The sequence below is a fragment of the Typopeltis vanoorti genome, chromosome 14, assembly GCF_054136105.1.
Source record: "Typopeltis vanoorti isolate ZY-2024b chromosome 14, IOZ_Tvanoo_1.0, whole genome shotgun sequence".
NCBI lineage: Eukaryota > Metazoa > Arthropoda > Arachnida > Uropygi > Thelyphonidae > Typopeltis > Typopeltis vanoorti.
In genome coordinates, this window is record NC_143562.1 from 66,236,227 (window position 1) to 66,261,463 (window position 25,237).

At 36.9% G+C, this 25,237-nt stretch overlaps 1 protein-coding gene across 3 annotated transcripts in view; it reads right to left on the reverse strand.

Annotated features, from left to right (window-relative positions):
* Positions 1 to 25,237, reverse strand: part of LOC150099556 (uncharacterized) — a 90,711-nt gene that overhangs the window by 51,097 nt on the left and 14,377 nt on the right. For all 3 annotated transcript variants that reach the window (XM_090403960.1, XM_090403959.1, XM_090403958.1), the window contains exon 4: positions 6,451 to 6,624. In XM_090403960.1, coding sequence (XP_090260086.1) covers positions 6,451 to 6,624 — 174 coding nt within the window. The remainder of the gene's footprint in view (positions 1 to 6,450; positions 6,625 to 25,237) is intronic.

Sequence of the window (25,237 nt, forward strand, 5' to 3'; positions counted from 1 at the left end):
CACAAATTAGAAAACTCCATAGGCTCCTTAAGAAGGTCACTTCTTGGCCTGTGGAGATTACCAACAGACTAAAACCCTACAACTCTAGACCCCCCCCGCATATATGGGCTCCCAAAAATACACAAAGAAAATGTGCCATTACGTCGCATAGTGGATGGCATTAATTCCCCCACTTACAAACTAGCCAAGCATTTAGCCAAAGCGCTCTCACACTATACTGGCAATACACCATCACACATAAAAAAACTCAGCCACTTCAAAGCCAGTATAGAAAACCGTACACTCCAACATAATGACATAATGGTCAGTTTTGATGTCTCCTCCCTATTCACGAATGTCCCCCTCAAAGAAACCTTAGAGCTAATCCAAGCTAAATTTCCTCCCGATATCTCAGCCCTATTTCAGTTTACAATGAACTCAGGCTATTTCGTTTGGCAGGAAAAATTCTACAAACAGATAGAGGGGACAGCCATGGGTTCACCACTTTCCCCACCCTTGGCCAACTTCTTCATGGAGATGTTTGAAGAGAAAGCCTTAAACTCAGCCCCACAAAAACCTACCATATGGCTTCGCTACGTTGATGATGTTTTCGCTATTTGGCCACATGGCCCGGATTCACTCCTCTCCTTCCTAACACACTTGAACAACCAACACCCTAGAATCAAATTCACCCTGGAAAAAGAGGAAAACAATAACCTCCCCTTCCTAGACACACTAGTCACCCGCCAACCTGATGGAACCTTGGTTTTCTCAGTTTATAGAAAACCCACCCATACAGGCAGATGCATTCACCAACAATCCCACCAATCCCCCTCACAACAATATGGAGTTATTAAAACATTATTCAACAGGGCAAAAATAATCTGTTCTAATGATCAAGCCCTAACCACTGAACTAAATCACATCCGTGACACTTTCTCAGCCAACGGCTACCCCCTCCAAAAAATCCATAAAATACTTAACCCAGTTATCCACAACCCACCACCCCCTCCCCTTCACAAAAAAGATTACTCTAAATCCATCACTATTCCCTACATCAGAGGCACCTCGGAAAAAATCAATAAAATCTTAAAAAAACATGACTTGACCACTTGTTACAAACCACACAGAAAACTGGCATCCCTTATCCGCTCCACCAAAGACCAACCACTTCCCCTAGACCTACCTGGTGTATACCAGGTCCCTTGCAGCTGTAAACTGTCCTACTTTGGCCAAACAGGCAGGACAGCAAATATCAGAATCTCAGAACACAAGGATTACATCCGATTTCACCAGTACAGCCACTCTGGGCTTGCAGACCACGCTCTGGATACTCGCCACAGAATAAGATGGAAGAAAGCCACAGTAATACACCGCAGCAAGTTCAAGTATGAAAGACTATTCATGGAATCAGCCTCGGCCCTTAGGAACATGCCAAACCTCAACAAATTTGGATGCATGAAACTGCCCCAAATTTGGGAAACTTTTATCAGAAGAACTTCAGCCCAAAGGCGAAGAACTACCAATAGCCCGCCAGGGTGCACCATCAGGACTTTAGGAAAACGCTAGCTTCCTAGCTTCAGTCTCATTTGCTGTTACTAGTACTTGTGTGCACGTGTCTTTTTAGTAAGTTCCCAAGAAGATGGCAACGTGACGTTCGCCGAAATATCGGAAAGTGTATATTAAAGTTTATTTAATCTATATTTCCAGTATACGCTGTAAATTCCTTAAATAGTAGTTATCATGTCTAACCAGCGTATAAGCCTCTCAACAAGAATAATGTTCATTCTTTTCTGTGTTCGAAACTTTCATAAAGCTTTGGCTACCGATTCCTCACTTACATAAAACAAATTTTTCTTTTCACAAAAACAATTCTGTTCACCTGAATGACTTGGAATTCGCAAGCATTCATTATGAGCTGCCAGCAGTACATACCACATTTTATAGAGTTCTCATTTGCATGTATTCACAATAAGGCATGTGGTACAATACTCTCTACTAGTGAAAATTTGAACCATTTTTTTTCTCCCCACCAAAAAAAAAAAAAAAAAAAAAAAATCCCCTTCTTGTGATTCACTTTTGTGCAAACCACACTCTAATATATCAATTTTTCTGATTTTTATGAATTATTGAAATATTTCAGAACTTATGGGACACCCTGTATCTCAGAGCATTCCTTTGCAGCAGGAATACTCACTGATTTTGCCAAAGCATGAAAAGTTTAGTTTAAGAATCATAACTGAACTTTCTTTTACAACTGAAGTATTTAATAGATACATAATTATCAACACTCCAGTTCTGGGGGGGGGGGGAATAGCTTATAAAATGATGCATAACATTATCGCTAATTTCCATGAATAAAGTAAAAAACTTCACGTATTCAATGTAATACATTAATTAAATCAAGAAATCTAAGCTAAACATCTATTACATATATATATATGTGTGTGTGTTATGCATACTGTATATATTCATCTAAAGTTAATAATCAGCTAAAGGAATGCATTGATTTGATTATAGAATTTATTTATTGGAAATGATAATCCTGAGCTTTTAATGACTATTCATTTCCTCGTATTCTTTCTTTCAGGCTTTTAGAGAAAACTGGCAATTAAAATTGAAAGTGTTTTGGTGATTCTTTAAAAGGTAACACTGTTATGTTTGAATTAAAGATTTCAGATCCAGAAGTATTATTCCAACTCTCTGGAAATAAAACTTATTTAATAATTTGTTGGCAGCCACCTTACGATCAAATAACTAAGTGATATTAACCAATGAATGAGATGATATTTTAAAATGAAAAAAGAAATATGTAAATTATATGAAGAAAATATTCTGAACACCATGTTCCAACATAAAAATATGCACAAATTCACATGGAGAGAAGAGGCAAGGAATAAGAAAAGTCTCATTGACTATGTTATTGTTGATAATGATGTTTTCTCTCTGGTGCAGGACACCAGAGTGCACAGAGGATTTTAAATTGGAAGTGATCACTATTTAGTCTAGAGCAAGATAAAATTGAATTTCATATTATAAAGAATAACATGTAAGAAAGTTTTAAAGCGAATAAAAGTTGAGCAGCTCTCAGATGTGAACTGTAGACTAAAATACATAAAGATTATTGAACAAAAAAGGAAAGAGTTTGAGAACAGGAACCAAAACTTCGAAATTTAGTGGCAAGCCTTGAAGAAAAATCCTGATTATTTCAGTCAGAGAGGCATGTGGTGAGGTTGTCTGCAAGGATACAAAAATCAGAACTCCATGGTGGACACAGGAAGTTAAAGAGGCAGTGAAGGAAAAGTAGAAAGCATATCAAAAGTTCCTGTCAAATAAGTCAGCTTGTGTTCTCAAAGAATACAGAGACAAATGTAAAAAAGCGAAACACTGTGTAAAATAGCTAAACAAAAGTCATGGGAAGACTTTGGCAAGAACATAGAAAATAAATATCAAGAAGGTGGTAAGATATTCTGGAGGTTGTTGAAGAAGCTTAGAAATGGAGGAAAGAGTGCTGTAAAAGGAGTTAGAGATGATGAAGGTGTGACGAAAACGGGAGAAAAAGATATCCTTGAAGTATGGAGTAATTACTTCGAAAAATTTCTAAATGAAACAAGCAGTGATAGCACAGTGGTAAAAAAAACTCAATAGGCATACAGTCAGGAATTCATATCCATACTTGAAGTAGAAAAAGCCATCAAAGGCTTGAAATGTGGAAAGGCAGCAGGAGTAGATGATATTTGACCAGAAATGCTGAAGTATGGTGGTATAAAAGTCTTGCAGTGGCTGCACTGTATAGTTCAGAAAGCCTGGACAGAAGGACGAATTCCTGATGATTGGAGTAGAGCTCTCATAGTACCCATATATAAAAAGGGAAATAAAACTGAATGTGAGAATTACAGAGGTATTTCCCTACTGAGTGTTCCTGGCAAGATCTATGCAAGTATACTTGAGAAACGGTTGAGAACAATTGTGGAAGAAAAGCTTGGTGAAGAACAAGTTGGATTCAGGCCAAATAGAGGCTGTCAGGATCAGATCTTCACTTTACGATAAATAGTTGAGAAAGCATGGGAATATAACAAAAATCTGTATTTAAGTTTTGTTGACTTGGAAAAGCATATGACAAGGTGCAAAGAGAGAGAGAAGCTATTCAATATGCTACAGTTATATGGTGTCAATGGGGCATTATAGCAAGCAATACTTAGTCTTTATTTGAGTTGTAAGTCAGCCGTTAGAATTGAAGGAAGTACAGGAAGATGATTTAATGTTAAATCTGGTGTGAGACAAGGATGTACATTATCCCCTCTGTTATTCATTATCTATATGGATCACTCCAAAAACTCATTGACAGAGTATACACAGAAAGCCAAAGAATGGGAAAAAATATAAACTTCAACAAGACAAGATACATGATCATCAGCAAACATCCAGCCTCATCAATGAAACTGACACTCAATGGGAAAAATATTGATCAAGTGTCAAGATATAAATATCTTGGTTGTTGGCTTAATGAACGGTGGGATCCAGAAATAGATATAAAGACAAGGATTGAAGTTGCACGGCAGTCCTTCATGAAAATGAGAACACTATTCTGCAATAAAGACCTAAACATGGAAGTCAGATGCCAAATGCTGAAATGCTACGTGTGGTCTATTCTGCTCTATGGAGTTGAAACATGGACATTGAAGGCGACAACCATCAAGAAAATCGAAGCCTTTGAGATGTGGCTATACAGAAGAATGCTAAAGATATCATGGACAGAAAAAATTATCAATGAAGATGTCTTAAAATCCATTGGCAAAGCTAAACATCTTGTACAAATAATCAAGAAATGAAAAACATCATATCTTGGTCACATCATGAGAAACAGCAAATACCAACTTCTACAAACTATTTTGATAGGAAAAATTGGTGGCAAAGGAACTAGAGGAAGAAAAAGAATATCATGGTTTGAAAACATCAAGACATGGACAGGAAAGAGCAGTGCACAACTGCTCAGCAAATACCAACTTCTACAAACTATTTTGATAGGAAAAATTGGTGGCAAAGGAACTAGAGGAAGAAAAAGAATATCATGGTTTGAAAACATCAAGACATGGACAGGAAAGAGCAGTGCACAACTGCTCAGATTAGCACAAGAGTGCAGTTTGTTCGCCAAGATGGTCGCTGACCTTCGATAGAAGATAGCACAATAATAATAAGAAGAAGATATGGATCACATTATGAAGGAAAGTGGTATTAAAAATGATATCGGAATTGGAGATGTTAATGTCAGCTCTTTGCTTTATGCGGACGATGTTATACTTCTAAATAAATCCACTACAAGTTTGCAAGATTCCCTGACTAAATTGAATAAATGTTGTAATAGATATGGCATGAAGGTCAGCATTAAAAAGACAAAGACAATGAAAATAGACAGAATCATTGAAAACGTCAACTGTGTTGTGAATGGAGAACCTGTGGAACAAGTAAAACATTTCAGCTACTTAGGCACGATTTTTAGTGAAGATGGTAATTAAATATGGAAATAGACAACAGAATCAACAAAGCTGGTATGGTAGGAAGTCAATTGAATAAATTCATATGGAATAAGAGAGAAATTAGTCGGAACACTAAATTAGCTGTATACAAGACAGTTTTCAAACCAGTTTTAAGAGCTCGGTCAGAAGTAAAACACTTGACCAAAGACTAGAGACCGCAGATATGAAGTCCTGAGAAAGATTAGAGGTGTAAACAGATAGCATTAATGGCAATATCATATTAAAAAAGAACTTGACATTGTCAGCATCCAGGAATGCGTTAGCAGAGCTAATCTTAGGTGGTATGGTCACTTAAACAGAATGGGCGAGGAAAGATTAGCAAAACAAGTGTTCTCTGCCAAGTTGGCAGGAAAACGACCCATAGGAAGACCAAGATATAGGTGGATTGATACGGTACAAAGTGCCTTAGACGATAGAAATATAAGATCTGGTAATGTTGGAGTCTTGACAAGTAGCAGACTGATTTGGAGGAAAATTGTTGATAGGAAGTTAGTAATGATGTAAATTTTTCATGTAGTACTATCATATTCTGTACACCCCTTTAGGGTACATGTGAGGAATTTGATGATGAAGATGATGAATATTCTGAACATTTAGAATGAGGCTGAATATTCATTCACTTCTTGTCTCAGATAACTCATCTGTGGCGAGTGGATTTTGGAATGCTGCTAATAGCAATCAATATTCTCTTAAATAGAACATATTCTAAGAGGCAATCAACTGAAAATTAATAACTGAGATCATTTGTGATTTACTGTCTTGTTTAAAATACAATTAATTATTAACCTTTTATAGTGAATAGAAAAAGAAATTTTCTCAATCTATTGTAATCATACAGCTTTTTTTTTTGTACAAGAGTCCTTTATTGACCAAGCAGCAATTAATTCTTTAATTATAAAAGTAGACAAGATGATTTATAATAACAAATACTTACCTCTTTATAATGTCCTGGCATAAAACACAGGGAACATTCCTGGGGTATTTCACCTTGGCCAGCACCACACATATGACTATGATGTCCATATCTCATGCATTTTGCACAAACTGCACTTTGACATCTTCTTCCCATGTGGCCTATTTCACCACAGAGGAAGCAATATAAATGTTTCTAAAATTATAAAAACAGTTACTGTAGTAATGCTGTACACTATTTACAGACAAAGTTGTGTAAAAATGTGACTAAGACCGAACCATTTATACAAATGTGAATAAAAATTTGTTTCTTTACCAAAATAAACATTGAACATGTGAGCTACATTACTAGTTTAGCTGTTTACATATCATATCCTTAATCTTATACCTCTTAATTTCTTTGTGCACATAGATTTGGTTGACTAGATTTCTTAGTGATCAAAGAAGTGCTAGAAAAAATCCATACAACTGACAAAGTGGTGGGAGTTATGAAATACTCCCGATGATGACAGCATTTAAAAATACAGGAAGAAAATTTATATTTATATACATTTCTATTTTTCTTACAGCTCCTAATAGATTTGTACCATGAGTAATTAGTTTCTTTCCAGTATCTAAAAATTTATTTATTATAAACAAATATTAAGCTATTAGTATACTATCTTAAACAAATCATTTTTTTTACTAAGATAAGTGAATGAAATACATAAAGCAAAAAATAAATAAATAAATAAAATAAGATAAGGCTGTAATACAAAGAAAACTAAACATTGCTTAATTAACATTAAAATATATAATTATACAAATATAATTATTTATATAAAAATTTATTTAAAAAATTCATAAGAAATATATCTTCTCTCTTTCACATGCAACTTCTGGTTAACAAAAGCCTTTTAAATTTTTTTTAGGCCTGTTAACTTTTTAGTTCTCCACTACAGTCATTTCACACGAGAATCATTTAATTCAAAACCAGCATCCATCTTCAAAATAAGACTCTTAACTTGGGGTGGGGGTATAAACATCAACTTCAACAAACTTCAGTATAAAGGTTTCGCCACAAATTTTCCTTGCTTCAGGAAGCATTCATAAAAACCCTGGCACAGAATTCTGACTTGATTTGTACAGCATGGCCCATAAGTCATGGAACATGCCACAGAAATGGGCAGTTTTTGTGAAGTAGCTGTATAAACTTTTTAGCACCAGTTTTTTTTATTTATTAGTTATGGAAAACCACATCACATAAATGCCTTCATTTTAGGCTTCACAAAGATAGGCCCTTTCCATGACGTTTCATGATTTTGGGCTACCCTGTAAAAAAAAAAAAAAAACTTCCACTTGATAAACTGTTCCTAAGTTGTATCTCTGAATACCATTTCTTTTTTTTTTCCCCCAGTATTTTACTAAACAGAATCTTCATTTGTAGAAATTTGATATGAAGAAAACATTTTATATAGAATACTATTTTTTTCGATACCAAGACAAATGTTGCAAATCATCAGGACGATGAATATATATATATAGCCACAGACTAATTACTAACAACGGCACAATCACATCTCAAGATTTTTGGAATCGCTGTTTTAAATGAAAAAACATACATACCGTTTTTAATAAATTTAGTTTAATCCTTTACCCAAGTGCAGGCAAACAAAGTTTGCGCCTGAAGTAGTTTAGAACTGAGGCAACTCGTAGTAAAGGTGGACCAAGCTCTCATCACTCCTTGTCTCAGTATCTCCCATAATGCAAAGCACCTCTCCTTGCAGACATGTATAAAGCTATACATTAAGGGAAGGGCCACTACCCAGACCGGTTTCGACCCTTATTGAGGTCTCGTCAGTGGGAGGCAGACCCACAAGTGGTGATACTAAGGCAGAAGCAATGGAGAGGTCATATTTACTTCAGGCGCAACTTTGTTTGCCTACACTTGGGTAAAGGTTAAACTAAATTTATTATAGTCTAACCAAGTGGAAAATAAACTTCCAGCATCTTTCTCTAAATCCAGAGTAAATTAATAATAAGGTGATAAACCTTTTGGAAACTCGTATAAGTAAATATGACCTCTCCATTGCTTCTGCTTTAGTATCACCACTTGTGGGTCTGCCTCCCACTGACGAGACCTCAATAAGGGTCGAAACCAGTCTGGGTAGCGGCCCTTCTCTTAATGCATAGCTTTATACATGTCTGCAAGGAGATGTGCTTTGCATTATGGGGGATACTGAGACAAGGAGTGATGAGAGCTTGGTCCACCTTTACTTTGAGTTGCTTCAGTCCTGAACTACTTCAGGTGCAAGCTTGTTTGCCTACACTTGGATAAAGGATTAAACTCAATTTATTATAGTCTAACCAAGTGGAAAATAAACTTCCAATACATACTGTTTTTCTTTATATCATTATTTTTGTATTTTGCCTAAATACTTAATATGGCCACTTGTAGTGGTGACTCAGCAGCTTGCTTGCAAAATGAAGCATTTATGAAGTGTATAAACTTGGCTCATATTATACAGAATTTTAGTGGAGAAAATTTGGAAAATATAGAAATCTTCTTTAGGTCAGGTGAAGCTATTAAAAACTTAGGGAGATGGTCTGATGAAAATCTGCTGATATTACTGAGGTCTAAATTGCAGGGAAAGGCTGTGTTTTTGTTCAAAACTCAAAGAGAGCTAGGGAAGCTCTCTTTGAGTTTTGCATAGTTGATTATGATTTCTCTTTGATTATGCTTCATAATCAAAATTTTGATAAATGAATATTCCAGAAAGTTTGACCCAATTCACAGAAATTTCATGCTTGTATTCAAAATGATAAGAAAACTCTCAGTACTATATGACAGATTGGCCAGCCTTGTGTATATTAAGTCTGATGAAAATTATACAGTTTTCGATGATATATTTTTTCAATTCAGGGATGGATTGTGCAAAAATAAAAGAGGGCTAGGAAGCTCTCTTTGAATTTTGCACAACATATACAGAACTTAGGAGATCTGTATATGAAAAAGAAGTGCTGTATATTGCACAGGCATTAGAAATGGCTCAAAGTGAGGAGAGTTTATTGCAAAGCGTGAATCCTTCTTCAGTTAAAGTTATCAGCTTAGTTGAACCTTATACCTCTAACGTTGACATTAACTAATCAGAAAAAGATAAAGGATTTGGACTTTAGTGATTCGGTACCAAAGCATCAAGCATAAACACTAGGAGTACCAAAGCATGCTGAATTAATTAGACGAAGAACATCTTATTTCCTTACTGTTAAGCATCTCAAAGTGGAGAGAGATTAGAAGGAAAGAATTTTCACACAGAAACATTGATAATCATACTCTTACTTGTTAAATTCTTTTGCTTGTGATAAAACAAAACTTGAGCTAGAGCTGTTGTAAATTGGACCATATGTCTAGGTTTTGCTATGATAAATCTCATGAGAATAGAGATAATCGTTGTAGTGGTAAATTAAGTAAGAATACAACTGGATCATCTGTAAGTGTTAACTAAAAATTTACACATAAACCACAGTAATTAAATTTTAATAATATGTAGATATTTCATTTTAAGTATCTTAAGACATCATCAGTACAGTTATTACAAACAATATTAGGAACTATGAGGGAATAGATAGCCCTGATTATCACCTAGCCAAGAAATTAGTGTCAAAACTCAAGGAGATGTAGGTCATTTCCCCTCCTATATAAAGAATACACAACACTTAATAAACAAAATTAAAAACATAACACTCGGCAAAGATGATTTATTAGTCAGTTTTGATGTATTTCTGCCCTTTTAACAAATGTCCCAATCACAATTCTTCTCCTACAGAACAAATTTCCACCCGACATTACAGCTCTCTTTGTCCAAGTACTACGTTCCGATTACTTCGTGATGCAAAATAAATTTTACCTGCAAAACAAAGGTAAGGCCATGGGCTCACCCCCCCACCTCCCAATTGCTAACTTTTATATGAAAGCATTTGGGCAACATGCTCTTGATTCCTTTACTCTAAAATCTACAGTTTGGCTCAGATACATTGACGATGTTTTCGTTATCTGAATACAAGAATTTCTAATTTTATTCTGTAAAAAGCAATTTAATCATTTTTTGATGGGTTATAAGCTAACATGTGAGTTCTAAGAAGTGGTGACTGCATAATATCATGAAGTCCTTGACTTTATGATATATAACACATAGCATCTCCCACTCTGGCCTTCTTGTGGCAGAACCCTCACAAACAAGGCTCTGGTGACTGGGTATCAGCAGTATAACATCTGCACAAGAGTAAATGTTTGTGTATAAAACGAATATCTGGATGCTGAGGTAGCAGCCCTACCTCATAACCCAAATTAATTGGCCAATGGAATGACTATCAAATTGGAAAGCTAGCACAACTAAGAAAGGAGATGGAAAATATACAACTGAGTAATTGAAGGCTAGCAAAATAAGATGGAATGGTATTGATAGAATAAATTTTCCCAATAGGAATGTATTTCTTTATTCAGGGAATAAAGAAATACATTCCGATTGGGAAATTCCTACTATAATGATATAAATTAAAATGGAGTTGGAATTCTCATGAGCAAAAGATTTAGTCAAGCAATGATTAGGTGGGAACCAATTTCAGTATGAATAACAACAGTAAATCTTAAAACTAAATTTGTGAGGCTAAGAGGTGTTCAGTGCTATGCCCTAACTGAAAATGCATCCTTTGAATGCTGGTCTGTAATGAGTTTAAAATACAGTTAAGGGAAAATATGGATAGTAATTTTGATGGAGAAGAGGATATAAGGAATGATGATATAGAGCCTGGGGTGCTTAAGGGTCAAAGCTGTATAACTGAGAGGAGACCTCCACATAACCTTTAAAGGAATACGGAGAACCGACCAGGGCATCTGACCTAATGTCCAATCCTCACCTTCTCGTGGTGAACCCTGTTGGATAGCTACCTGAATACTGAACAAACGAGGATGGGCTGGCAGTTTGAGATTTACCCGACCAAATTGTATTCTTATTGGCTTAAACCAAATTACAAATTAAGGGTACAACATGACAGAATTTCATGACGGCTGGGCAGTTGCCCGGTTAAACAAGGCCCCCGTTGTTTTCGCCAGGGAACCAGGGCAAACAGCGAAAAGTCAGCTACTGGAACAAATCCTAAAACACACCCCAACTCAACATCCCCAGAGTTAAAGATCAGTACTATCAACATAAGAAGAAGCCTGAATGGCAAAGAAATGGAGCTACTGAGGAATTAGATAAGTACCAGATCGACATAATAGGTGTGACTGAAACAAAAAAGACAAAAACTGGTGAGATTTTTCTGAGCAATAAATACAAAATGTTATATTCGGGCAATACTTACTTTACTTTCCGAGTCTGGAACACAAATCATATCCTATCCATCCAAAAAACAGCGGCTTGTATCGCCTTGTCATTGACCATCAGAATGTCATCTGTGGAGCACACATCGATTAGATCTGGGCAACATAAAAGATGTTCGTCAGTTTGGACATCTCTGCAGTCACAGCTGTCATCATCTGCATAACCCCATTTTATCAGGTTACTTCTGCATCTGGACACTCCCACTCTAAGATGATTCAGAGTCCTTCAGGTGCTATAGGGTATGTGATATCCCTTCGTTAACTCTTCCTTAATTATGGGGGCTTCTTGAAGTTGAACCGATTCCCTCCATAAAACAAGGCGTCGCTCCTCAGGTTTATGGATCAATGGTTTAGTTCTTTGCATAAAACTATACTTTGATTTGAGTTGAGAAGCCGTGATGATATGGCCGTACATTGGATGTCTTTCGTCCGTCATCTGCTTTTTTTTCTCCATCTCACCGGCCACTTGACGTCTTATGCCTAGTGGCACTATGCCTGCTAAGGGATACAGCTTGTTGACTGGGGTTGGTCTTATGCATCTGGTTATGATCTTAATGGTATCATTTAAAGCCACATCCACGTGTTTCGCATGGGCGGATGCCTCCCACACTGGGGCAACATACTCCCCTGCAGCAAAATACAATGGCAAAGCCGTCGAATGAAGTACCTCTGGTTGAGCTCCCCAAGTTGCGCCAGTCATTTTTTTTTTATGATGTTATTTCTTGCATAGATTTTTCCTTTTAGTTCCTGGCATGTACCTTATATGACAAGGTATGATCCAGCTTAACTCCAAGATATTTGGGATTGCTGCAGTGTTCGAGACGTTTTCCTCTCCAGACAATGTTTAACTGGCACTAAGCTTCCCTGTTGCGCAGATGGAAAGCGCATACCTGAGTCTTGTTTGGGTTAGGCTTCAGGCAATTGGTCTCATAGTAATTGGAGAGTATTTCTAAGGCTTCTGTCAACCTCTTCTAAATTTCTTCAAAACTCCTTGCTTAAATGCATATAGCTGTGTCGTCGGCACAGATAAACCTTCTCACTTGTGGGTGGGTTGCTGATTGTTAGTATAAACATTGTACAGCATCAGGGCCAATATGTTGCCTTGAGGTAAACCATTCTTCTGATTTCTCCATCTACTCCTCTTTCCTTGGAAAGTCACATAGAATCGTCGATTCTGGAGCATGGTTTTAACTACATTCACGAGGTGAAAATCTTTCGTTATTTGGTACAGCTTGACCAACAGTTTCTTGTGATTAACAGTATCATATGCTGCTGAAAGATCAATAAAAGCTGCTCCAGTCACAAGCTTCTTCTCATAACCATCTTCGATGTGCTGCACGAGATTCAGAATTTGGTCACAGCAGGACTTTCCAGGACGGAAACCAGCTTGTTCGGGTATAAGTTTCTCGTCAATGTTTGCTGTTATTCTTGCCAGAATCATTCGTTCAATGATTCTGGAAAGAATAATACAAGTGGCAGAGGAGAGAAACAGGGCAAAAATTCTTTGACTCTGTAGTTTCCTTTCCTGGTTTAAGTAAAGCTACTAATAGTCATCGGCATAGATAAACCTATGCTGGAACATGGTGTTAGTAATAACCAGTCCATGTCCTGAGCAGAATTCCAACAGGTATTTGCCATTATTATTAGCTTTGCTCTTTTCTCCAAATTTTCCCAAAATATTTTTGTATGTCTGACAATCATTTCCTACTCTGCTATTTAGATCCCCAACAAGGACCAACGGGTCATATTCGGGCAATGACAATCAAGGAAAAGAAGGAGTAGCCATAGTATTCAACACAAAATACAACGCTAATCTTCTTGAATGGCAGGCAGTGTCAAGTAGAGTGATGTGGCCAATTATCAGAATGGGGAACTGGACAATGAGACTTATTTGAGCCTATGGTCCCACAGAAGGTTCTACTAAGGTAGAAGTGGAGGAATTTTTTTGAGGGTTTAGAGAAAGCAACTGACAAAATGAAAAAGGAAAAGTTGGATCTTGTTGGGGATCTAAATAGCAGAGTACGAAATGATTGTCAGACATACAAAAATATTTTGCAAAATTTGGAGAAAAGATCAAAACTAATAATAATGGCGAATACCTGTTGGATTTCTGCTCGGGATGTGGACTGGTTATTACTAACACCATGTTCCAACATAAAAATGTGCACAAATTCACATGGAGAGAGGAGGCAAGGAATAAGAAAAGTCTCATTGACTATGTTATTGTCGATAGTGATGTTTTCTCCCTGGTGAAAGACACCAGTGTACAGAGGATTTTAAATTAAAAGTGATCACTATTTAGTCTTGAGCAGGATAAAACTGAATTTCATATTAAAAAGAATAACATGTAAGAAAGTTTTAAAGCAAATAAAAGTTGAGCAGCTTTCAGATGTGAACTGTAGACTAAAATACACAAAACTTATTGAAGAAAAAATGAAAGAGTTTGAGAACAGGAACCAAACATTGGAGATTAAGTGGCAAGCCTTGAAGAAAACCATGATTGATTCAGCCAGAGAGGTATATCGTGAGGTTGCCTGCAAGGATAGAAAAATCAGAACTCCATGGTGGACACAGGAAGTTAAAGAGGCAGTGAAGGAAAAAAAGAAAGCGTTTCAAAAGTTCCTGGCAAATAAGACTCTTACAGAATACAGAGACAAATGTAAGAAAGCTAAACACCGTGCAAAATTAACTAAACAAAAGTCATGGGAAGACTAAGACTTTCGTAAGAACACAGAAAATAAATATCAAGGTGGCAAGATATTCTGGAGGTTGTTGAAGAAGCTTAGAAATGGAGGAAAGAGTGTTGTAAAAGGAATTAGAGATGATAAAGGTGACATGAAAACAGGAGAAAAAGATATCCTTGAAGTATGGAGTAATTTACTTCAAAAAATTGCTAAATGAAACAAGCAGTGATAACACAGTAGTAAAAAACACTCAACAGGCATACAGTCAGAAATACATATCCATACTTGAAGTAAAAAAAGCAAAGGCTTGAAATGTGGAAAGGCAGCAGGAGTAGATGATATTTGACCAGAAATGCTGACTTATGGAGGTATAAAAGTCTTACAGTGGCTGCACTGCATGGTTCAGAAGGCCTGGACAGAGGAACGAATTCCCGATGATTGGAGTAGAGCTCTCATAGTACCCATATATAAAAAGGGAAATAAAACTGAATGTGAGAATTACAGAGGTGTGTCCCTATTGAGTGTTCCTGGCAAGATATATGCAAGTATACTTGAGAAACGGTTGAGAAGAATTGTGGAAGCAAAGCTTGGTGAAGAACAAGCTGGATTCAGGTCAAATAGAGGCTGTCATGATCAGATCTTCACTTTACGAGAAATAGTGGAGAAATCATGGGAATATAACAAAGATCTGTATTTAAGTTCTGTAGATCTGGAAAAGGCATATGACAAGGGGCCAAGAGAAAAGCCATTCAATATGCTACACTTATATAGTGTCAATGGAGCATTATATCAAGCAATACTTAGTCTTTATTTGAGTTGCAAATCAGCAGTTAGAATTGAAGAAAGTACAGGAAGATGATTTAATGTTAAATCTGGTGTGAGACAAGGATGTGCATTATCCCCTCTGTTATTCATTATCTGTATGGATCACATTATGAAGGAAAGTGGTATTAAACGTGATATCAAAATTGGAGATGTTAATGTCAGCTCTTTGCTTTATACAGATATGTTATTCTTCTAAATAAATCTGCTACAAGTCTGCAAGATTCCCTGACTAAATTGAATAACTGTTGTAATAGATATGGTACGAAGGTCAGCAATAACAAGACAAAGACAATGAAAATAAGCAGAATCACTGAAAATATAGAGTGCGTTGTGAATGGAGAAGCTGTGGAACAAGTAAAACATTTCACAGCTACTTAGGCACAGTTTTTAATGAAGATGGTAAATTAAATATGGAAATAAACAGAATCAACAAAGCTGGTATGGTAGGAAGTCAATTAAATAAATTCATATGGAATAAGAGAGAAATTAGTCGACACACTAAATTAGCTGTATACAAGACAGTGTTCAAACCAGTTTTAACTTATGGATCTGAGAGCTGGGTCAGAAGTAAAACACTTGACCAAAGACTAGAGACCGCAGATATGAGAGTCCCGAGAAAGATTGGAGGCGTGAACAGATGGCATCAATGGCAATATCATATTAAAAACGAGAATATTAGAAGGAAAGAACTTGTCAGCATCCAGGAATGTGTTAGTAGAGCCAATCTCAGGTGGTATGGTCACCTGAACAGAATGGGAGAAGAAAGATTAGCAAAACAAATGTTCTCTGCCAAGTTGGTAGGAAATTGACCCAGAGGAAGACCAAGATATAGGTGGATTGATATTGTACAAAGTGCCTTAGACGATAGAAATATAAGATTTGATAGTGTTGGAGTCTTGACAAGTAACAGACTGATTTGGAGGAAAATTGTAGATAGGAAATTAGTAATGATGTACATTTTTCATGTAGTACTATCATATCCTGTACAACCCCTTAAGTGTACATGGCAGGAATTCGATGATGATGATGACGATATAGAGCCTAAATGGGAAAAGGTAAAAAAAAAAAGAGTGTCCTTAATGATATAGAGAACATGCTTTAGTATATATTAAAAGAAAGATAGAATGGTTATCAGTGGAAATTTGGAGACTAGTGGAAAAAAGGAAAAAAATAAAGCTGAAAATAACGTGCAAGAAATACTCCCAAGAAGTAAAACAAACTTAAAGATAAATACAAGATTTTAAAATAAAAAAGAGTCAAGAGAAGTGCTAAAAAAGATAAACAGCAATGGCTTGAAGAACTGGCATTGATTGCACAACATACTATCATAATTAGACTCTCTGGAGAAGCCATGCAAAAGTCATGCCTAGTGAAGGATCAAAATGGAAAAATTCTAGTTGACAACCAGAAAGGTAGAGACAAATCAAATCTTGTTTAGTCAAATCTTGAACAACAGCAATGATACAATACAAACAGAAATAAAAAAAAAGAGATGAATTATAAATTGATACCACCCCACCAAATAAATTAGAGATAAAAAAGGCTATTATCATCATCAAATTCCTGACATGTACACTCAAGGAGTGTACAGGATATTATGATAGTACTACATGAAAGACATATCATTACTAACTTGCTATCAACAATTTTCCTCCAAATCAATCTGTTATATGTCAAGACTCCAAAATTATCAGATCTTAAATGTCTGTCTTCTAAGGCACATTTTACTGTATCAATCCACCTATCTTGGCCTTCCTCTAGGTCTTTTTTCTGACAACCTGACAGAGAATACTTGTTTTACTAATCTTTCCTCTCCCATTCTGTTTAAATGACCACCTGATATAAGCTCTGCTAACGCACTTCTGGATGCATACAATGCAAGGCTGTTAAAAAAATGAAAAATGGGAAAGTGACAGGACATTATTCCAAGATATTTGGGAAAAAGAGACATTCCCTAGGGATTGGAATAACAATAAAAATACCAAGAAAGGAGACTTAAGAAATTGTAATTATTTTCAGTAAATTATGGAGATTACTATGTTAGGAATAATGAATTTCTTTTAATTACCTTTGGGCTAAGAGTTAATTATAATTAGGACTGTAGTAATCTAGGATCTTAGCTTTAATATAGCAAACATTTATGTCAAATTATTGAATAGGCCAGCAATTTCATTGTATCTAAAAATAAAGAGCCAATAGGCTTCACTTTGGCGATGTAACATTATTTAAATTAAGGGGATATTAAATCTCAAATTATTTCAAAGCGGTTTTGAAATAATGTGGGATTTAATATCCCCTTAATTTAAATAGAATTTATATGAATTTGTTCTCTGATGTTATAAATAGAATATAGCTTTGATATAGTTTTTCCCCCACTAGAGGTCAGGCCAATAGAATAATGGTTGGTCAAATCATTGTCACTTTGGCATACTGTTTGAAATGTAACATAGCTTGTCTTTGTGTGTGTGTACTCCAGATGATGACCTTAATATGAAGGTTGAAATTCCTAACACGTTTGTAGACTCCATCATTTACCAAAATAAATGCCAATCACCATGTAACACTAAAAAATAGGAAATTGTAATAATTGAAGAGGCATATGCCTGCTATGTGTCATTAGCAAAATTTTCTGCAAAATCATTTTTTCAAGAATCTGTGGATTATAAAAAAAAAAACAAGCCTTCATTTCCATGTTAGAGATTGTGTGGAATGCATTTCAAAACAAAGGAATGCCACAGAAGATAATATCTCATAAAGAATTCCTGGTTACATTATCATTGGAGCCACTTACCATCATGCACATGGCCTTGCCACCTATGTACGTAATACCCTAGAAGATTGCCACCTCGTTACAACCAGCATTGTCGGTGGCATTCATCTGATAACAACTATGATAGGGAACATAACCATTAATAACATATATAAACCCCCTGCCCTCTTGTGGCCCCCACAAGTTCTACCAGTGCACAACCACCCTGCAATGCATATAGGCGACTTTAACAGCCACCGCACCCCATGGAAATATGCTTTCAACAATGAATGCAGAGAAACTTTGACTGAATGGGCAGAAATTCATAACATGCACCTAATTTTCGATGCAAAAGATAGATCTTCCTTCAGGTCAGCAGCTTGGAACAGGGGGGTACAACCCCCAACCTCTGCTTCATCACTCAAGACAACAGTGGACGACCGTTACCTACATCGAGAAGAGTTCTCTCCAACTTTCCACGAAGCCAACATAGACCAATTATATTAGAGGTAGGTCTGCAGGTACCCCTTGTCAGATCCATCCAACGTCCCCATTGGAACTTCCAGAAAGCTGACTGGGATACATTTGCTGCCTGTCTTGACAAATATGTCCGTTGGATCCCTCCAACAAGCAGTAATTACAAGAGATTGGCAGGAGCTGTCTTAGCTGTAGATAAGAAGACCATACCAAGAGGCTTCCGGAAGGAGTATATCCCTGGATGGGATGATGATAGTAATAAACTGTATCAAGAATATCTAGAGTGTAGCGATCCTGACATTGCAGATGAACTCATTCACAGCCTTGACACCAACCGACAGAAGAAATGGATTGAAACAGTAGAAAGACTCGATTTTCGGCACTCCAGTAGAAAAGCGTGGAGCCTTCTAAGAAAACTAGGTAGTGGCACCCTGACTGTCCAGGAACAATCGGCTGTTTCTCCTAACCAATATGCATCACATATTGTCAACACGTCAAGATATACCAGCAAGGACAAACAACACACTCTTCAAATAAAAATAGAACTTACATATTTGAAAAATAACAGACCATCAGACCCTCTATACTCACAGCCGTTCACTCTTGAAGATATTAACACTGCTCTAATTGATATGAAACCAGGCAAGGCTCCAGGTTTAGATGGAATTCATCCTAATTTCCTGTTGAAGACAGGCCAAAAAGCTTGACAGTGGTTGGCTTGCTTTTTCTCTGACATCCTCCAGACTGGTAGACTTCCAAAAGAGTTTAAGAGGACAAAAATTATCCCTATCTTAAAACCATGAAAAACGAACAACAAACCAGAAAACTACCGACCAATTGCCCTGCTTAGCATCTGCTATAAGCTCCTAGAAAGGCTCATCCTTAATAGAATTGCCCCTAAGATAATAGAACAAGTCCCAGTGGAACAGATTGGATTCAGACATAAACGAAGCTGCTGTGATCAGGTTCTGTCACTCACCACACATATAGAGGAGGGCTACCAACAATGCCGGAAAAGCTGTAGCTTTTGTAGATCTTACTGCACCGTATGACACAACCTGGAGGCATGGCGCAGTCTGCAAGTTGCTCTGTGCAGTCCCATGCAAAACAGTAGCAAAACTAATTGATAACATGCTAAGCAACTGCCTGTTCCAAGTGTGTATGGACGAGAACAAAAGCAAACAAAGAACACTGGATAATGGATTACCACAAGGGTCAGTTCTGGCTCCCCTCCTTTTTAACTTATGCATCGCTTTATGCCTCATACAGCCTCTAAGAAGTTTTGCTATGCTGATGGCATTGCTCTAGCCACCAGACGCACCAATTTTATTACAATGGAAGATACACTAACAAACGACCTTGCAGTCCTAGATGAATACTTCAGCAAATGGAGATTATGCCCGAATCCTAACAAAAGACAAGTTTCATGTTTCCACCTGAACAATAACCAGGCTAACAAAGAACTCATGGTCTACTTCAACCACAAACTGCTACACTACAACAGATTCCCGAAATATCTGGGCGTCACTCTAGATAGAACACTATCTTTTAAACCACATCTCATTAACACAGCATCCAAGCTAAAAATAAGAAACAATATACTGCAAAAACTATGTGGAACAACTTGGGGTGCCTCAGCAACAACGCTTCACTGCACTGCTCTTGGCCTCGTTTACTCTACAGCTGAATACTGTTCACCCGTATGGCTGAACAGCACCCATGTGTATTTGGTTGATGCCCAGCTTAACACCACTATGCGCCTTATTTCTGGAACTGTAAAATCAACCCCAACCTACTGGCTCCCAGTGCTAAACAACATCCTGCCTCCACACATCTGCAGATCCAACTGTCTTCTACATGAATACAGCAAAATCATGGAAATCCAAAATCTTCCAATCCATGAAGACATCCCACCCCTAGAAATAAACAGGCTAAAGTCAAGACATCCTCCAATCTTAACAGTAAAAAATCTTGCAGAGACAAGCTTCAACATGAAGGAGAAGTGGAAAGAGTCCTGGTGTAACATTTCAACAGAGATCTTCCATGAATTAGTGGACCCAACACAGATACCTTCAGGTTCTGACCTACCTCTGAAAACTTGGTCTGCCCTTAACTGAATCCGCACCAACCATGGCAGATGTGCAGACCACCTTTACAAATGGGGCATAATTGCCTCACCCAGGTGTGACTGTGGATCACCCTGCCAGACAATTAATCATATTATAGCAGAATGTGTCCTACGTGCATACAGTGGAAACCTGTCAGACTTCATCCATGCTACACCAAGTGCAGTCGATTGGATAATCAACCTAGACATTCAGTTGTAGCCTATTCTTGATTTTTGAGTGTCTCTTTTATGACGGTATTATGTCTTCTTATTGTACATATGTATATTACTATGTCCATATATATTAAGGATTAATGTAATGTAACTTTCCATGTGTGAGCCATACGCTAAATAAATAAATAACCTCATAAAGGAAGGATATAACAAATTCCAATGCTACATGTTGGATATTTGTCACAGTCCTTTCAAAATGTATCTGGAGTACAACAAGGATGTCTACTATCTCCCTTATTATTTATACTGGTGTTAGATCATGTTCTAGAACAAACCACAATAAAACATGTCAAAGGAATATCATGGAAAATAAAACTTTGGATGATCTAGACCAGTGTTTCCCAAACTATGTTCTACAGAAAGTGAATAAGTGTTCCGTGAAAAATTATCAAAATTAATATGAGCCTAGAATGGTTTTAAATGCTGTGACAAGTTCAAACATGTTTGAAAATTAGGCACTCCTCACTTTGTATGTGGATTGTTCTATTAAGGTGTGGAGGTGTCGACAACCACTGGCAGCTGAGTCAAGGCCAGCGCATGCTGGCCTTGACTCAGCTGCCAGAGGTTGTCGACACCTCCAAGCGCAAGTGAAGTATGGAAGTATCTATTCTAGGAAACATACGGTCACAAGCAAGGTCAATGCAATGCAATGCGCTGGGGCCCAGCACGCCTGTAGTGTGCTGTGGCACGCTGTTACATTTTTGCAATGCAATACAGCCTGCTGCAGCGATAGTGTGTGCTTAGCTTTACATTGAATACAAGATCAATGATACTCAATTATAGCCAAGGTGTTTCATTAAAATTTCAAGATTTGTGAAGTGTTCCATTATAGGAAAAGTTTGAGAAACCCTGATCTAGACTATATAGATAATGCATGTTTAATTGCACACTGACATGCAGATATACAAAATAAATTAACCCCCATTACAAGAAGAGTCACAAAAAGTTAGTTTGAAAATAAATACAAACCAAACAAAAGAAATGAGAAGTAATGTGAACAATAAGGCACCAAGTGAAATTTAAAATGGAAAAATTAAAATTGTTTCAAATTTTACATAAGTCAGCAGTGTTTTATCTGCAGATGAAGGAGTAACAGACATGTTCATATAAGGATTCAAAAAAGCAAGAAATGCATATGCTAAATTTCGTAGAGTATCATCATCATCATCAAATTCCTGCCATGTACCCTCAAGGGGGTGTACAGAATATGATAGTACTACATGAAAAAAAATTACATCATTACTAACTTCCCATCTAAAATTTTCCTCCAAATCAGTCTGTTACTTGTCAAGACTCCAACATTATCAGATCTTATATTTCTATCGTCTAAGGCACTTGTACCGTATCAATTCACCTATATCTTGGTTTCCTCTGGGTCGTTTTCCTGCCAACCTGGCAGAGAACACTTGTTTTGCTAATCTTTCTTCGCACATTCTGTTTAAGTGACCATACCACCTGACATTAGCTCTGCTAATGCATTCCTGGATGATGACAATGTCAAATTCTTTCCTAATATCCTCGTTTTTAATATGATATTGCCATTGATGCCATCTGTTCACGCCTCTAATCTTTCTCAGGACTCTCATATCTGCGGTCTCTAGTCTTTGATCAAGTGTTTTACTTCTGACCCAGCTCTCAGATCTATAAGTTATAACTGGTTTGAACACTGTCTTGTATACAGCTAATTTAGTGTTCCAACTAATTTCTCTCTTATTCCATATGAATTTATTCAATTGACTTCCTACCATACCAGCTTTATTGATTCTGTTGTCTATTTCCATATTTAATTTACCATCTTCACTAAAAATCGTGCCTAAGTAGCTGAAATGTTTCACTTGTTCAACAGGTTCTCCATTCACAACACAGTTGACATTTTCAATGATTCTGCCAATTTTCATTGTCTTTGTCTTTTTATTGCTGACCTTCATACCATATCTATTACAACATCTATTCAATTTAGTCAGGGAATCTTGCAAACTTGTAGCGGATTTATTTAGAAGTATAACATCGTCCGCATTAAGCAAAGAGCTGACATTAACATCTCCAATTCTGATATCATATTTAATACCACTTTCCTTCATAATGTGGTCCATATAGATAATGAATAACAGAGGGAATAATGTACATCCTTGTCTCACTCCAGAATTAACATTAAATCATCTTTTTTTACATCCTTCAATTCTAACTGCTGATTTACAACTCAAATAAAGACTAAGTATTGCTTGATATAATGCCCCATTGACACCATATAACTGTAGCGTATTGAATAGCTTCTCTCTTGGCATCTTGTCATATGCCTTTTCCAAATCGACAAAACTTAAATACAGATCTCTGTTATGTTCCCATGCTTTCTCAACTATTTGTCATAAAGTGAAGATCTGATCCTGACAGCCTCTATTTGGCCTGAATCCAGCTTGTTCTTTACCAAGCTTTCTTCCACAATTGTTCTCGACCGTTTCTCAAGTATACTTGCATATATCTTGCCAGGAACACTCAGTAGGGAAATACCTCTGTAATTCTCACATTCAGTTTTATTTCCCTTTTTATATATGGGTACTATGAGAGCTCTACTCCAATCATCGGGAATTCGTCCCTCTGTCCAGGCTTTCTGAACTATGCAGTGCAGCCACTATAAGACTCTTATACCACCATACTTCAGCATTTCTGGTCAAATATCATCTACTCCTGCTGCCTTTCCACATTTCAAGCCTTTGATGGCTTTTTCTACTTCAAGTATGGATATGTATTCCTGACTGCATGCCTGGTCAGTGTTTCTAACCACTGTGCTCTCATCACTGCTTATTTCATTTAGCAGTTTTTCAAAGTAATTACTCTATACTTCATGGATATCTTTTTCTCCCATTTTCATGTCACCTTTATCATCTCTAACTCCTTTTACAGCACTTGTTCCCCCATTCCTAAGCTTCTTCAACAACCTCCAGAATATTATGCCACCTTCTTGATATTTATTTTCTATATTCTTGCCAAAGTTCTCCCATGAGTTTTGTTTAGCTAGTTTTACACAATGTTTAACATTCTTGCATTTGTCTCTGTGTTCTCTAAGAGCACAAGCTGACTTATTTGACAGGAACATTTGATAGCTTTCTTCTTTTCCTTCACTGCCTCTTTAACTTCCTGTGTCCACCAGGGAGTTCTGATTTTTTTATCCTTACAGACAAATTCACCACATGCCTCTCTGGCAGAATCAATCAATGTTTTATTCAGAGTTTGCCACTGAATCTACAAGGTTTGATTCCTCTTCTCAAACTCTTTCATTTTTTCTTCAATAATCTTTGTGTATTTTAGTCTACAGTTCACATCTGAGAGCTGCTCAACTTTTATTCGCTTTAAAACTTTCTTACATGTTATTCTTTTCAATATGAAATTCAATTTTATCCTGCTCAAGACTAAATAGTGATCACTTCCAATTTCAAATCCTCTGTACACTCTGGTGTCCTGCACCAGGGAAAAAACATCTATCAACAATAACATAGTCAATGAGACTTTTCTTATTCCTAGCCTCTTCTCTCCATGTAAATTTGCACACATTTTTATGTTGGAACATGGTGTTAGTAATAACCAGTCCATGTCTTGAGCAGAAATCCAACAGATATTTGCCATTATTATTAGCTTTGCTCTTTTCTCCAAATTTTCCCAAAATATTTTTGTATGTCTCACAATCATTTCCTACTCTGCTATTTAGATCCCCAACAAGAACCAACTTTTCCTTTTTCATTGTGTCAGTTGCTTTTTCTAAAGCCTCAAAAAATTCATCCACTTCTACCTTCTGTCGGACCATAGGCACAAATAAGTCTCATTGTCCAGTTCCCCATTCTCATATTTGCCCACATTACCCTACTTGAGACTGACTGCCATTCAAGAAGATTAGCGTTGTATTTTGTGTTGAATACTATGGCTACTCCTTCTTTTCCTTGTTTGTCATTTCCTGAATATAACATTTTGTATTTATTGCTCAGAAAGATCTCACCAGTTTTGGTCTTTTTTGTTTCAGTCACCCCTATTATGTCGATCTGGTACTTATCTAATTCCTCCGCTAGCTCCATTTCTTTGCCATTCAGGTTTCTTATGTTGATAGTACCGATCTTTAACTCTGGTGATGTTGAGTTGGGGTTTGTTTTCAGATTTGTTCCACTAGCTGACTTTTCGCTGTTCGCCCTGGTTCCCTGATGAAAACAACGGGGGCCTTGTTTAACCGGCCGACGCCCCAGCCGGCATGAAATTTTGTCATGTCATACCATCATTTTTTTATTTTGGTTTAACCAATAAGAAAATACAATTTGGTCGGCTAAATCCCAAATTGCCAGCCCATCCTCGTTCGTTCGGTATCCAAGCAGATACCCAACAGGGTGC